The sequence below is a fragment of the Labeo rohita genome, chromosome 13 (assembly GCF_022985175.1).
Source record: "Labeo rohita strain BAU-BD-2019 chromosome 13, IGBB_LRoh.1.0, whole genome shotgun sequence".
In the NCBI taxonomy this organism is placed as follows: Eukaryota; Metazoa; Chordata; class Actinopteri; order Cypriniformes; family Cyprinidae; genus Labeo; species Labeo rohita.
Window position 1 is genome coordinate 17,189,876 of NC_066881.1, and position 14,282 is coordinate 17,204,157.

The following is a 14,282-nucleotide window of genomic DNA, read 5'->3' on the forward strand; positions in this document are numbered from 1 at the left end:
GCGCTGCCTCCACAAATTCTCTCTGTATTGCTTTCACTCCAAACATGCATCTAAACATACAGTACCACACACAGACTATAAAATATAACAAGTGCTGTATTATCCATAAAAACATGCACGAATGGATGCAATCATATAATACACATGCACACAATCAAAAAAAAGGCTTTGGACAGTGACTGAAGTGCTGTGATGAAATAAGAGCTGATAGAGATTTACCTCCTTTAAGATCTGCAGATGCCCCCACATACTGGAAATTGTCCATGTTAATGACATCAATGATGGGCGACACAACCCGAGTCTTATCCTGAAGAGAACAACAAATGATATTAAGACGACAAGCATATGAAAAGAGATTACTTCTCACATCTTTGCAACAATGCATTCATAAGACGTATCTGATGGAAATAATGAAGTTAAACTAGAAAATTAAAAGTCGTGACATTAAGCGATGTGCACTGCACTGCCGTTACGAATCACAGCAAATCCATCAGAAATACCTAGGAAAATCCCATTAATCTTGTGAGCTTCGCTGACACATGACTGGAGTATTTAGAGTTGAGTGCTATGAGTTAAACACTCCAGAAAAGACAGGCAATCAACTCTGCGTGATAGGCGTGGAGAATTTAACACTAAATATATAAACGTATTGCTTCTCAGACATCTTCCAATATTCATCATGACAATTCTGGGACACCCTGACGAATCAAATCATCCCAACTGTGGCTTCACCTCCGAATTAACAAATTCATTTGTCACCGTGCTGCAGTGTTTCCACATGGCAATTTTCTAAAACATATTCATATGCATGTAGATACAATAAATACAGTTTGTTATATTAATACATATAAACAATTGAATATCCATCTTGAGTTAATTCAGTGAAAGACAAAAATTTGTTTTGCTGAATGAAAATTGTTGAATGATTTTTCACTTGTTTTTTAGTATATGGATCATTCAAGCATTCAGTAATAAAAATTTTAGATGTTTACTGAGATCCTTCTAATATCTATTGCAACCCACAATAATATTTAAAATATCAGTAAGCCTAATGTATATAAAATCATCATTTATTGGGTACTTTCAATTGGGAGGTGGTTGTCCCTAACTCCTAAATTTCAACTTATTAAAACAATATTGAAAAACTGTTTGCATTTTATTCCATTGTATTGTTGTTTTTAAAAAAATCTTTTTGTTGTAAAGAAAAAAAAAAAAAAAAAAAAAAAAAACCCTGTGAACCCGATATTACAAAATCGATAACAGATTATGGTAAAATGCTTAAATATCGGTAAATCGATATATCGGTCGAACTCTAAACATAACCCTTTATTTTAAATTATATATTACAGTGTTACAGGAGAGGACAAATATTCCAAAACTTTCTGAAAATACAATATGAGAATTAACTGCACAATTACTAGAAATGTGTGCCTCGGATATTATACAATTTGCATACACACATTTGTGAAAAAAGACATTTCCAACTCTGACTTCAAAACAATTCTGTAGAACGACCCATATTACTTCTCACATTGAACATTTTGAAACAATAAATCACTGTTTGGTTAAAATGATGGTTCCTGAGAGACCTTTTAAACCACAGAGAACCAGTGTAGCAGATTTTTTAATATTTGTGTAAATATTCAATACAATAATACCAAATTTTCTCTCTATATGGGTAAAAACAGTATCTGATACTTTGCAAAATAGGATAAAAATTATTAGCTACAAAATGGGGTCAGCCAGTTGACAATTCTTAACACTTTATAGCACATGTATGTTTTTAATTTACAAAGTAATATCTGATTTTTTTTTTTTTATATATATTTATATTTATATTATAATTCACTTTTTTTATTATTATTTTATTTCTGTATTTTATGTTCTTACTAGCAGTAGGAAAAGACCGGCTTGGCCTGAAATTTTGAGTTTCGAAAATTTGAGAACAGTTTTCTGTAGCAAAAATGCAACAATGGAAATTAGGTATCAAACTTTTTTTTTTCCTATCGCTCTCACACAATGCATATTATTCAATGAATGCTACAAAAATATTCAAATTCGATTTCAAGTGAGCTGTTTGCCATTATAGTCTCATTAATATAACAATACTGTATATATTTTATAAATTAGGGTTATTAAAATTACTCCCTGGTATTCAAAATATGCTCCAATATGAATAGTATTTAAAGTGGTCTTTTCATGACCATACCTTTACTTTTTAAAATACATTACGTTTTATGTTGAACTGTGTTGTGAATTAAAACTATACGGTTTCATAGCTGGAAGAAGTTTTTTTCTCAACATTAATATTTTGCAAGATTTTTCCAAATTATGCCAGATGAAACATTTTTTGTAACTAATGGTTTAATAAATGCATGTTTATCATCAATATCATCAAAAAATTGTTTTGAGGCATTTTTGGCAATATACATGGAAATTCACTGTACTGGCTGTAAGTAGTTTGTGTTTCGGCGAGTACTGATAGAAAGCTGGAAGAACTCAACCTGACGACGACTAATAATGAGTGAACACAATAAGAGGAAAAATGAAAAATGTCAAAAACCATTAAAAACAGATTCAGTAGGAGTTCAGTTCTTGACTAGATCTTCTCTTAAAAAATAATGCATACATACATTTTCAATTATAATAATTGTTTTGTTTCTATCCAAGTCATGTGTAGCAGTACTTCTATTTAAAAGCAGGACAACTTTTAATTCATGCTCACTATAATCATCATGATGAAGTGCTTGGATAAATTCTGGGGTCACTAACTCCACAATTTGATTATGTGCTTATCTGGGTCATCCAAGTGAAAATGAAGACCCCTAACAATATAAATGGGGTTATGAAACCTCTTAGTACATTTATACCTGTAATCTGCACTTTCCGTGTCTTGTACTTCTACTCACTGTTATTTATCTTGAGGCAATTTCTGAGTAATTACGTGTACCTAGGAACCTAGCTGAAGCAAATATTTCTTTTAGATCCTGATCCTGAATCAGAACGGACCTGCACATCCGCGATTGGGGTGTGTTTACTTGCATTCAACACACCTGTGCACACACACTGCAGTCTTATCTATATGCTGTACTAACACACAGTGTTGAATGGCACTAGTTTCCCACCACAGTTTTCTTTATGGCTTGTTTGAGAATTGTTGGCAGTCGGTAGCAGGACTGGATACAAACAGGTATAATGATATGGCACTGCAAGTAAACTTGAAGACACGCAGCCAAAGAAAACAATAACTTCTCATCTACTCTTCGTTTATTATCTTGGCCTGACATTTTCAATAGCAGTGAGCTGTTAAACATCCAATGCTGTAATGAGCATGTGTGATTACAGCCTCCAAAAGCAATGGCTAATTTGCCAAATCCGAGAACCCAATGTTTTTCTGCTTGTCAAAGAAAGAAACAATAAGACAGAGAAAGAGAAACATGGCTGACCTCAGCAACCCTTTCTAGCAGGGGCTCCAACCAGTGTTCATTACACTCGCAGTGGCTGTCAAGGAAGGTTAGTACACTGGCCGTGGCCGCATCCGCCCCTCGGACTCGGGATCGCATCAAGCCTGAAAATACAACATAACAACACAAACACAGGATTGAGAGAAGGTTGTTCTGCCTGTATTCTAACCTAATGATCTACTGTACACACAAGTGTGCAGGGTACCATAATAATAATCCAACATACAGATGTCAAAAGTGCTGGGATTTTGAGCACTTCACAAGTTTGGTAAAAAGATGTTTTTTAAAAAAAGTAATGATATGATGCCAACATATTACAGTATGCCTATTACTGGTGAGGTATTAGTTAGTTCTGAGGGGACTGTGTACAAGTAGACAAAAATAATGTACACAAAATGAACAACATATATTTTTCAGAAATTGAAAAAAGAATAATATAATAAAATAAAATTATATATATATATATATATATTTATATATTTATATTTATATACACACACACACTTTTTTTTTTTATGTCACCATACAATTGTATTTAAACCCCATGTATGGCCGCATGGGACAAAGTACACTACACTATTAAAAAAAAAACAAAAAAAAAAACGCCTGATTGAAATATGGACAAACCCTGCGACTGGGTTGTTTTGACCCAGTTTAGTTAAATATTTAACCCAACCTTCTGGAGTTTTATTTATTCAACTTTTGTTGAAAAATTACTATATGGCTGGCTTATATTGAACCCAAAATAGGTTGTAAATTAAAAATCAGACACATAATATCATCAGTAATCAAACATGAACATTCATACTCTTAATAAAATGAAAACAAACAAAAAAAGAACTTTTACTCAGCTGTTGCAAAGTTTTTCTGCACTCTACAAAATGCTGTTTTTTTTTGTTTGTTTTTTTTTTTTTAAACACAAACGCAAACACAGCTTGTTGGGTCATTTCATTGGGTTAATATAATATTTTTTACCCAGGTGCTAGGTAGTTTTTCTGAAACTAAGCTGCTGGGTCATTTTTAATGGGTTATTATTAAATATTGGGCTAATTTTTTCTACCCAACCGCTGGGTTAAGCTTGTCTCCCACAAAACAACCCTGCTGCTGAGTTACTGTCAGAGCACAAGCTTCTTGCATCCTTTACAGGAGCGAGTAGTTCACAGCGCAGCTGATTTGCTCTTCAGCGAAATAAAGATTTGTACACATTTTATTTAATTTATTATGTCTTTACTGTGCTGTAAATTATATTATTTTATACCACATACAAGGATGAGATGTCAGTCAGCTGCGTCAGCAGCGGTAGTTTTTGCATGATGGAAACACCTTTTGCTTTGCATAAAATAAACTGATCTTATTCGTTATAATACAGAATTTAATTTAATTTGATGTTAAAATATGTTCTCCAATCTCAGTACTGTTTGTTTATGGGCAGGTTATGGAGTCAGTCACGGCATCTTTCAAATACAATACAACTGAAACATCACTGGCTCAGATTTTGATTTCTAAAATGCTTGTTAAACAAGCTTAAATATATGTAATATTGTAAACTATGCTGTATTCATCCAAATAAATTCAACTTGTCTGTATTTTTTGTCCATGGGTGTTCTTGCTTAATAATAAATGTTCATTGTTCGATTATTGCTGTTGCCTCTGTAATTCTGTATGTGATTTTTAATTTCCAGCCCATTTTAAGCAAGCAATATAATACTTTTTAAACAATAGTTGACTTAAAACAACCCAGCATGTTTGGTAAAAACACTTAACCCAACCAGCTGTGTCAAAATAACCCAACATGTGGTCTGTCCAATATTTACCCAAATTACGGAGCCCCTTGAGGGACATGGTGGTGAAAAAAATCAGAGTGAGTGAAAAAAAAAAAAAATTCAGGGTGGGAGGAAAAATATTTTTCAGATTTTTTTTGCGTTCTCTCGCAAAGATTTTTGCGTTCCCTCTCAAAGATTTTGTGTTCTCTTGCAAAACCGGTTGAGTTCGGACAAACACTTCCTGTTTACTCAGCTCAGTATGTTCACGACGGAGCGGTTCATAAGAGTTTTATACTGAACTTGAACTCAAGTGGCCTATTATAGAAATACAGTCGTTTAATTGCTTATAGTTTAAGGCATGATTTTGGAACATTCTAAAACGCTTAATGTGGATTAATTTACTAAAACAGTGACAGCGGAGGCCCAATTCGGTATTAATAAATGGCATTCATACTAATAAAAATTTTAATATTAATACCCTTAGCATTACTCTCAATAAAGCACTCATAAATGCAACTTGCTAATGCCTTTTCTCCCCACAGAAAACCTTTAGGATACAGAAAACGCTTAAGGGAAGCTAATGGACGAATTGGGACGGTTTTTGTAGTTACAATGGTTTAAGTTTAGTAACCATGGTTAATTTGTTTGCTGCTTGTTTAAAAAAATTACGTTTTTGAAAGCAAAAATAAAACAAATAAGTCACGTAGCCTATTAGTCCCATTTTATTCAGAAATAATACTACCAGCAGGCCTACAGCGTGTTATAATACCGACATTATAAACACACATAGCCTAGCACTCCACAGCAAATCCTTTAAATTTAACCGTATTCATGAATAAATATAATATAATGCAGTATATAATAATAGGTATAAGCTTATTTACCTATAAATAAACTAAAAGAAATAATTTAAAGCGAAACTGAAAGTATGGGCTCATGTATCGCTCTTCTTCAGCACAAATCCAAATGTTTCCATATTCGCAATGTATTTGCCGCTAAACCATTAAATTAACCGGGCTTTGTACGTTCCATTATCGACATGAAAAAAATCATAGTGAACAAAAATGTGCCGCAGTGGATTGGACGCAGTGGATAGCTCACGCTGTACGGCACAGACTAATACAGACTACTTAAACTGACTAGTGTAACTTTGTATCTGTTTGGGTGATTCTGTGTATTATTTTAATAATGAACAGGCTGCGAGGCACCGGCGCGATCAAATAGCTGAAATATAAAAACTGTAAAAATATATATATAAAAAATATAAAAACTGTCTTCCATACAGAAAAATACCATGTGCAAGTTATTGTTTTTCATGTTTAAAATAGGAGAATGCAATATCCAAACGACTGAAAATGCAACATTTATTTTATATAGCAGTTCAACAAAAAGGGTAATATTAAGTGACATTTTAAATGTAGCCTACATTTTAAACACATGATGTTTGTTATGTTTAACGAAATAATAATAGTTCCAACGAAATCCGCAACAGAACTGGCGTGTCTCCAAGCAACAGCGGTGTTTTGTTGCTGAATTAATCTGCAGCTTTGAACCATTCGGAGAGTCCGTGATTAATAACCCATTCATAACTACAACCATTTGCTTAGTTATTGAATGAATGAATGAATGAATGAATGAATGACGCAACGCCTTGCTCATTAAGACAGTGACATGCCGCCACCTACTGGAATGTTTGAGAACCACTGCTTTAATAGATTACTTCATTAATTGCCTATTTTTAATAAAATATAAAATGTTGGCTTTTTATATCACTGTCTTCTTATATTAAGCTAAGGTACATTGAATATATTTTTAATAATTCCATATTTGGTCTTTTTTTTTTTTTTTTTTTTTTTTAATCAACGTCTTCATAAAGCCACGTTCTTTATGGGAGGAAAAGGCTTAACATGCAATTTAGAGCTTTCTGTTCATATTCGGGGCTTACCTTCTTTCCTACATTTAAAATGTATAACAAACTGTATACCGAGTTCGGCCTTTTATTAGCCCGTTAAGTTTCCTTTCTATGGGGGATGCGCTTAACGTGCAATTTATCGGGTTACGTTTATATACTGAGCTATTCTGGTATATAAGGTGTGTACTGAATTTGGTCCTACAGTGTTTTACATTTTAGAATGTCCCAAAATTGTGCCTTGATGTATTTATATAATAGCCTACTTGAGTTCAAGTTCAGAATCAAACTCTATGAGTCGCTCAATTGTGAACGTGCAATGTACTACAAGCTGTAAAGTTAACAGGAAGTGTTTGTCCGAACTCAACTGGTTTTGGGAGAGAACGCAAAAGTTTTGCGAGAGAACGCAAAAAAATCTGAAAAATATTTTTCCTCCCACCCTGATTTTTTTTTTTTCCCACTCACTCTGATTTTTTTCACCACCATGTCCCTTAAGGGGCTCCGTACCAAATAACCCAAGTTGGGTTGTTTTTAACCCTGCATTAAAATCTAACATTAATTCACTATGAGCTTTTCTAAGGTGAGTAAATGTTAGCTTTTCTTTTCTTTACCATCATATAATTATATAATACCATCATAACACAAATACAAAGAGCTTGTTTGGTTAGAAAGGCATAGGAATTGAACAAAAGGCTTTGGATACGAATAAACAAACTGCAGTTTTGGCTACAAAACAGCATTTTTTGCTTGACAGATATATAAAACGCCTTCCAAAAATACACTGCAGCTCGTAACAGACCATTTGCTTTTCTCTTCTTTAATTTTCTCCATATTTGCACCTATGAAGTATGCAGCGCTTTTAATGACTTCATGCCGAGTCTGGTCACAATTAGTCGCAATAATAAAACTTCAGCTAGTTTTAATAGATGCCTGGATTTTAATGACCAACCAAGAGCTGCTAGTAAAGAGCCACTGGTCTTTACATATTAACTTGGGTGTAGTTTTGATTAACGATGTTACTGTGATTCAGAGGGTTATAAATCACTCACCCTCTCGACGATCGTTCCGTAGGATTCTGACTTTCTCGATTTTCCCAAGTAAGGCACCATCTTCAGCTGAAAGCCCAGAGAAAATATTGTGTCAGCTCAAGTGTTCAGGGCAATACATCTCATCTATTATATATGCTGTAGTTAATATACACAGGAGGAATGTGGTGAGATGTGCCAGTGGCCAAGTTGTGTCACTTGCTTAATCCTGCACGATTCTGTAAATGTCACCATATATTTGGAAAAGGCACATCATATACAGCTTGCTACAAACCTCTTTTTGGTCTTGAGAAATTTTAGGGCAGGGAACTGCAGGTTAAATATTTCTGAAAAATCTGAGGAAGAGCTGGCAAACAGAAACCCATCAGAAAAATCATCAAGAATATTTTCAGCGAAGTTACATACTGAAAAAGCCACTTCACCTCATAAAGTTAAAAGAAACCAAAAGGTAGTAGTATAATTTTATATTTTCTTGAAATCTTAATTGATTGTGTACCTTTTTGACATTTCTATGGTCGTATTTTACAAACATCTTTAATTTTGATTAACAGCAGACATGCTGAAATATAATCAGGTGCATTAGTTTTACTTCCATCTGAGTTTTAATTGCCTACAGATGATGATTTGATTAAAAAGGGAGCACCGATACTAAACTCTGCTAGATATTGTGGAAACAAAAACAAATGAAAATATAACAGACCATTCTGAAAGAGCATTATATCCAAATTCAAAGACCATACTCAAATGCCAATATGCAAAAGCAGGATTACAATCCACACATGTAAAAACACAGAAAAAAGATGAGGACTAATAAGTCCAGTGCCTGTCAGGTTCCCTGGAGCAGTGTTATAAAGCAGGGCAGCACTGCCTTTAGGACAAGGTTCATACGGAGTTCATGCATCTGAAGAGGTCAAACTAGGGGTTTGGCATACAAAAAAAACAAGCAGCGTGATAGGGATTCGGGAAAGCGGCTGGTGCCATGATGACACTTTGTACAATCATACAAATCTCAGTTGCACTGTTGCTGTGTTCTGCTATACGGATGTACTGCATGATTTATGGTGAGAAAGGAAGATTTCGAGATGATCTAATAGCTTGTACAGGGTAAAACACTGACCGAAAAAACATGATGAGCATGAAACAGATTGTATATGATTGTGAGATGATTTATATAGTACTGTACCATTTAGTTTGATTGGGGACTAAAGATCAAAACACTTACGGTTGTCACTGTAATCATCCACCAAGATGATCTCTTTGACCAGATGAGGAGGACTCTTCTTCAGCACACTGAAGACAGGAAAGAGGAAGGGTTGAATGCATGCATGTTAAAAATGTAGACAAAGAAAGAGATCTTGGCTTATCTTATCTTAATAAATATGTCAAAAGTAAATGTGTGTGTACTGTGTGTAATTACTATGCATATATAAATACACACAAGTTAATGTATAAATTTAAGAAAAATAGGTTATGTACAAAATATTTTTAGTTATATACTTGTAAATATTTCTTAAATAAATACATGAATGTGTTTGTATTTATATACACACACACATCAGGCAACCTTTTTTATTTTAACTTTTAACTTACTAAAACTTATTTTGTATGCGATTAATCGTTTGACAGCCCTAATTTAAATTAAAATAAGTGAATCAAATTAACTGAGAACATGTTCAATTAATCAAAAGTGATAGTACAGACATTAAAATTGTTATAAAAATGTTATTTTATCTTTTAAACATTATATTCTTCAAAGAATCTTGAAAATGTATTACAGTTTCCATAAAAATATTAAGCACCATAGGTTCATATAAGTAATGTTTCTTGTACTAATATTTCACAATATTACTGTTTACTGTATTTCTGATCAAATAAACGCAGGCATGGTGAGCATAAGAGTCTTTGGACAGTAGTGTACTTCTGTACTAAAGTGTATATTTGAGTATTATGTATTCAACACTAGAGTGTAAACTAAGGCCGCAAACGATTAATCATAATTAATAGCATTCAAAATAAAAGTTTGTTTACATGCATGTGTGTACTGTGTTTATTTATTGTGCATTTATAAATATTAAATTATACGTATGTATTTATATGTACATAATAAATATACACAGTACACACACATAGTATGGAAATGTTTTATTGCGAATGCGATTAATCGCGATTAATTGTTTTGCAGCCCTAGTGTAAATACAGACTAGTAGACATTAGTGACATGAATTACAAATGAATTATGAACTACTTCTCTTAATTTGTGCTTTATTACTGACTGTTTACTTTTTTAAATGTTTACTTAAATACTGTATGTCACTGTTTAAATTTCTTTAAAACTATATTTAAAATAAGCAGTGTGTTCAATAATACTTTTGCTGCATTGAAATTAGTAACAAAAGTACTGACATTTTCCTGGTATTGGCATCTGATTTTTGGTATATTGAAGATCCCACATTACAGAGCATTGAACATTGCTATTTTACATAGGACGTCCCACCTGACCACAGTGCGCAGCAGGGCTGAACGGGCTTCGTTGTGGAAAGTGATAACCACACTGGACGCAGGAAGATCTGTCCTCCACTGTTTGTGACGACAACTGAGAGAGAGAAAAAGAAAATATTAAGATATATTTAAAAAAAAATAAAATTCTTACATTTTTTTAAATGCCAAAAATTGTATACATTGCCAAAAAAGTCACTCTTCATTTCACACATACACACACACAAAAACACTGAAGTTGAGAATTTAGGTTTGCACAAAATTGGAATATCGCATAAAACATTTGCAAGTAAGCACAGTTTTCTATCCAAGAGTCAAAAAAAACAAAATTAACACTTCCTGATAAACTGGCACTAAATATCACTAAGAAAAGTAGGGGAAGCCACTGAATATAATAATTTTCATAATAAATTACTTGAGGCTCAGAGCAAGCAAAAGAAACACAATAAACGTTGTCATTGCTTTTGGAAGGGGGATGCCTGCTGTTTGGGAAAGCAGTCGTGTTCTGGGAGGCAATTATACAGAAATATTTTGACGACAGACTTTGCTTGGGCATTTCACAATAACAACATTTGAGATGCTGTGCAAGATCGGTCTGCCGGTTAGTTATGGGGTTAGATCTCTGCCATAATTCTGAGCGTGAACGATCATATTTTGAGTGCAGCCAGTCAGAATTTAGCAGCCTCGACTCTGATTGGCTGGAATTTTGGCATATTGTAATACTGGGTTGTGTTGAACAAGTGAACTGTCGGCATTTATAGAGCACTGAGGGAGGGTATCAGGGGAGCAAGCTAGTGAAACGTTGCACACGCAAAAGAGAAGGTCTGCAGATATTCAAAAACGTATTTTGAATGCAAAATTGATTTTCGTGCGCTCAAAATATTTTCTTCTTTGCGAGACGGACATTTTCTCCACAAAACTCTCAGAGTTGTAGCTGAGATCTGACCCCATAGTTAGCCAGGTTTTGCTGTCCTATAAAACAATGTCACGCAACATTTTTTAATGTGCATATAGAAATTTATTTGGCAAATGCATTTTCATCTCTCATTATTCGCAATAACCCTTTTTGCACAAGTCAAAAACCACCTCAAGCTATTTTTTTTTTAAATTTGGCATTTCCATCATTCGTTTCCGATGCGATACTTAAAATGCGCATAAAAACGGTGATAGAAACATGGCTATAGAGACTGATGTGAGCTTATTTGACGTGGACCTGTAAGCAATCACCTAGCAACCACCTAGAAGCAACCTGGCAGGACACTTAGCATCGTGGTAGCAAGGCTGACATGGGCAACCACCAGTTTCTTCCGAAAATGTAAAAGTCTACTTCAATTGTTGATCAATTGTTCAACTGTCAAGTTGATGCAATTGAAAACATAATGAGACTGGTGGTGTTTGAATTGAAGAGAAGCACTACACAGTGAAAAGCCATTGTCACACTGCTACACCTGAATGCAGTCTCTCACCCTCAGAGGAGCTCAGAGCCCACATTCATTTAATGCTTCTCTGAAGCTGAGATGGACAGGAGGTCATGCATGCTTAAACTCTCTGGACTTGCGTCTCCAAACATGCACACTCATATGTGCACACTATAAAGGTTTCAGCCACACACGCCCACACTGTTTATATCCTAGAGGTTTTAATTTGACAGCTATGGGGCTAATCCTCTGGTTTCCTAGCACCTCTCACTGAGGATAAGCGTGCACAATGCTTTCTCTGCACTGATGCCATCGATTTTGCGGCCACTGGATGCTTGGCAGGGGAATCGGGGTCAATTCCTCCTACACTGCTGTTAAACAACAGGTCAGGGTTGAGAGCCCACCATCAGACTCCAGACTGATTCCGAAAAGGGAGAAGATTAGTGTATTCCACAACACTAAGACTACACACTTGGCATCATATTCAATTCCATTACAGCCTGAGAAATAACATTCATTAAGGTACACGATGGCACAGAAGGTACATCCATATTTTTCCCCAACTTTTTTCAATCTTTGAATTGAAAATGTACCAACAGGTCTATTTCTACCTTTTTACACCCTTGGACTTCTTGGGAATACATTAAGGGGGCAGCACACATTTCTAGCCCTGTTTGCTGGAGGTCTCGCGAGGAATAACTGTGCAGTAGGCCATTAATAGAATGGAGGCTTTGACTAGAAGACAAGCACTTTTTAGAGCATATCCCATTGGCATGCTTCCCTCCTCTGGCCTCCAACCACCCAGCATGACACCAAATAAACTCTCAAATACTTCCACTGTTAGAGCTCAAGTCAATAGCTAATAGAATAAATGTGCTGGGCTCAGTGTGCTGAATACCTGCTACTATGTTTTAAGATTTTGATTAATTAATCAATATTTCTAATTCATGTAACTAAATTACCACCAATATTTGAAAAATGATGATCCCAGTAAAATGAATATAATTTAAATACATTGAATAAAGACAACAGCACTGAACAGAAAACGTAATGCAAAATAATGCATAATATTATAATGCAAATTATGCATTTGAAAGTGTTTGTGTGTATACACATGTACACACACACACACACACTTTTTTATGCATAATTACTTAAATTAGATAATTACTTTAAAATTTTATTTTTATTGTAATATTTTATGGAGAAAACTTTATGTACAAAATTTATATACACTTTAATGTACACCTTTAATGTACACTGAATTGTCTTAATTTTTCTAAGTTAATTTTTCTTTGCAAATAATACATAATCACATAAATAATTACATATATATATATATATATATATATATATATATATATATATATATATATATATATATATATATATATATATATATATATATATATATATATATAATAAATATAATTATACAATAAATAAATTATACATACACACACGCATACATACGCACATTCTAAATATATATACATATATACACACACACACACACACATATACATACATATACATACATACATATACATATACATATACATATACATATACATATATATACACACACACACACACACACACACACATGTGTGTATATGTGTGTAGGTATGTGTGTGTGTATATATATTTATTATGTGCGTGTGTATGCATGCGTGTGTGTGAGTGTGAATGTGTGTGTGTGTGAGTGTGAGTGTGTATATATATACATTATATGTTGTAATTAATTGTACACACATACATACACACATACACACATATATACATAGACTTATACATAAACATATATGCAGAAAGACATCTTTCATTAATTGACTGGCAAGCAGGTCTATTTTCTTTTTTTTTAGAGCAGTGGTGCAGTCCGAACACCAGACACAGCGAGACAACAACTACGCCCGCCAAAACCATTTCCAATAAGACACGTGGCCTGCTGCCATCCAGGGTAGCACAACAGAAGCAGAGTCTCTCAGGAATAAACAAAGAGCATGTGTTCCTCATTACCACTTTAGGTAAGCGTTTAACCGAGGGGTTTAAGACTAGTGCGCTTCATTCTTTCAGTTCTGAGTAAATTTACTAGAAGGTAATGGTGCAAAAACATAGAAGGCAAATTCTCCTTACTTTTGGGAGAAAATACAAAAGGTTGGCATTCAAGCAAACAAACTATAACG

General features: G+C 34.1%; 1 protein-coding gene across 2 annotated transcripts in view; it reads right to left on the reverse strand.

Moving 5' to 3' along the window:
- The window catches only part of galnt2 (UDP-N-acetyl-alpha-D-galactosamine:polypeptide N-acetylgalactosaminyltransferase 2), a 103,376-nt gene that overhangs the window by 12,953 nt on the left and 76,141 nt on the right, over nucleotides 1–14,282 (reverse strand). For both annotated transcript variants that reach the window (XM_051125674.1, XM_051125673.1), the window contains exons 4-8: nucleotides 10,677–10,775; nucleotides 9,405–9,472; nucleotides 8,186–8,251; nucleotides 3,447–3,568; nucleotides 220–307 (exon numbers count right to left, since the gene is read on the reverse strand). In XM_051125674.1, coding sequence (XP_050981631.1) covers nucleotides 220–307; nucleotides 3,447–3,568; nucleotides 8,186–8,251; nucleotides 9,405–9,472; nucleotides 10,677–10,775 — 443 coding nt within the window. The remainder of the gene's footprint in view (nucleotides 1–219; nucleotides 308–3,446; nucleotides 3,569–8,185; nucleotides 8,252–9,404; nucleotides 9,473–10,676; nucleotides 10,776–14,282) is intronic.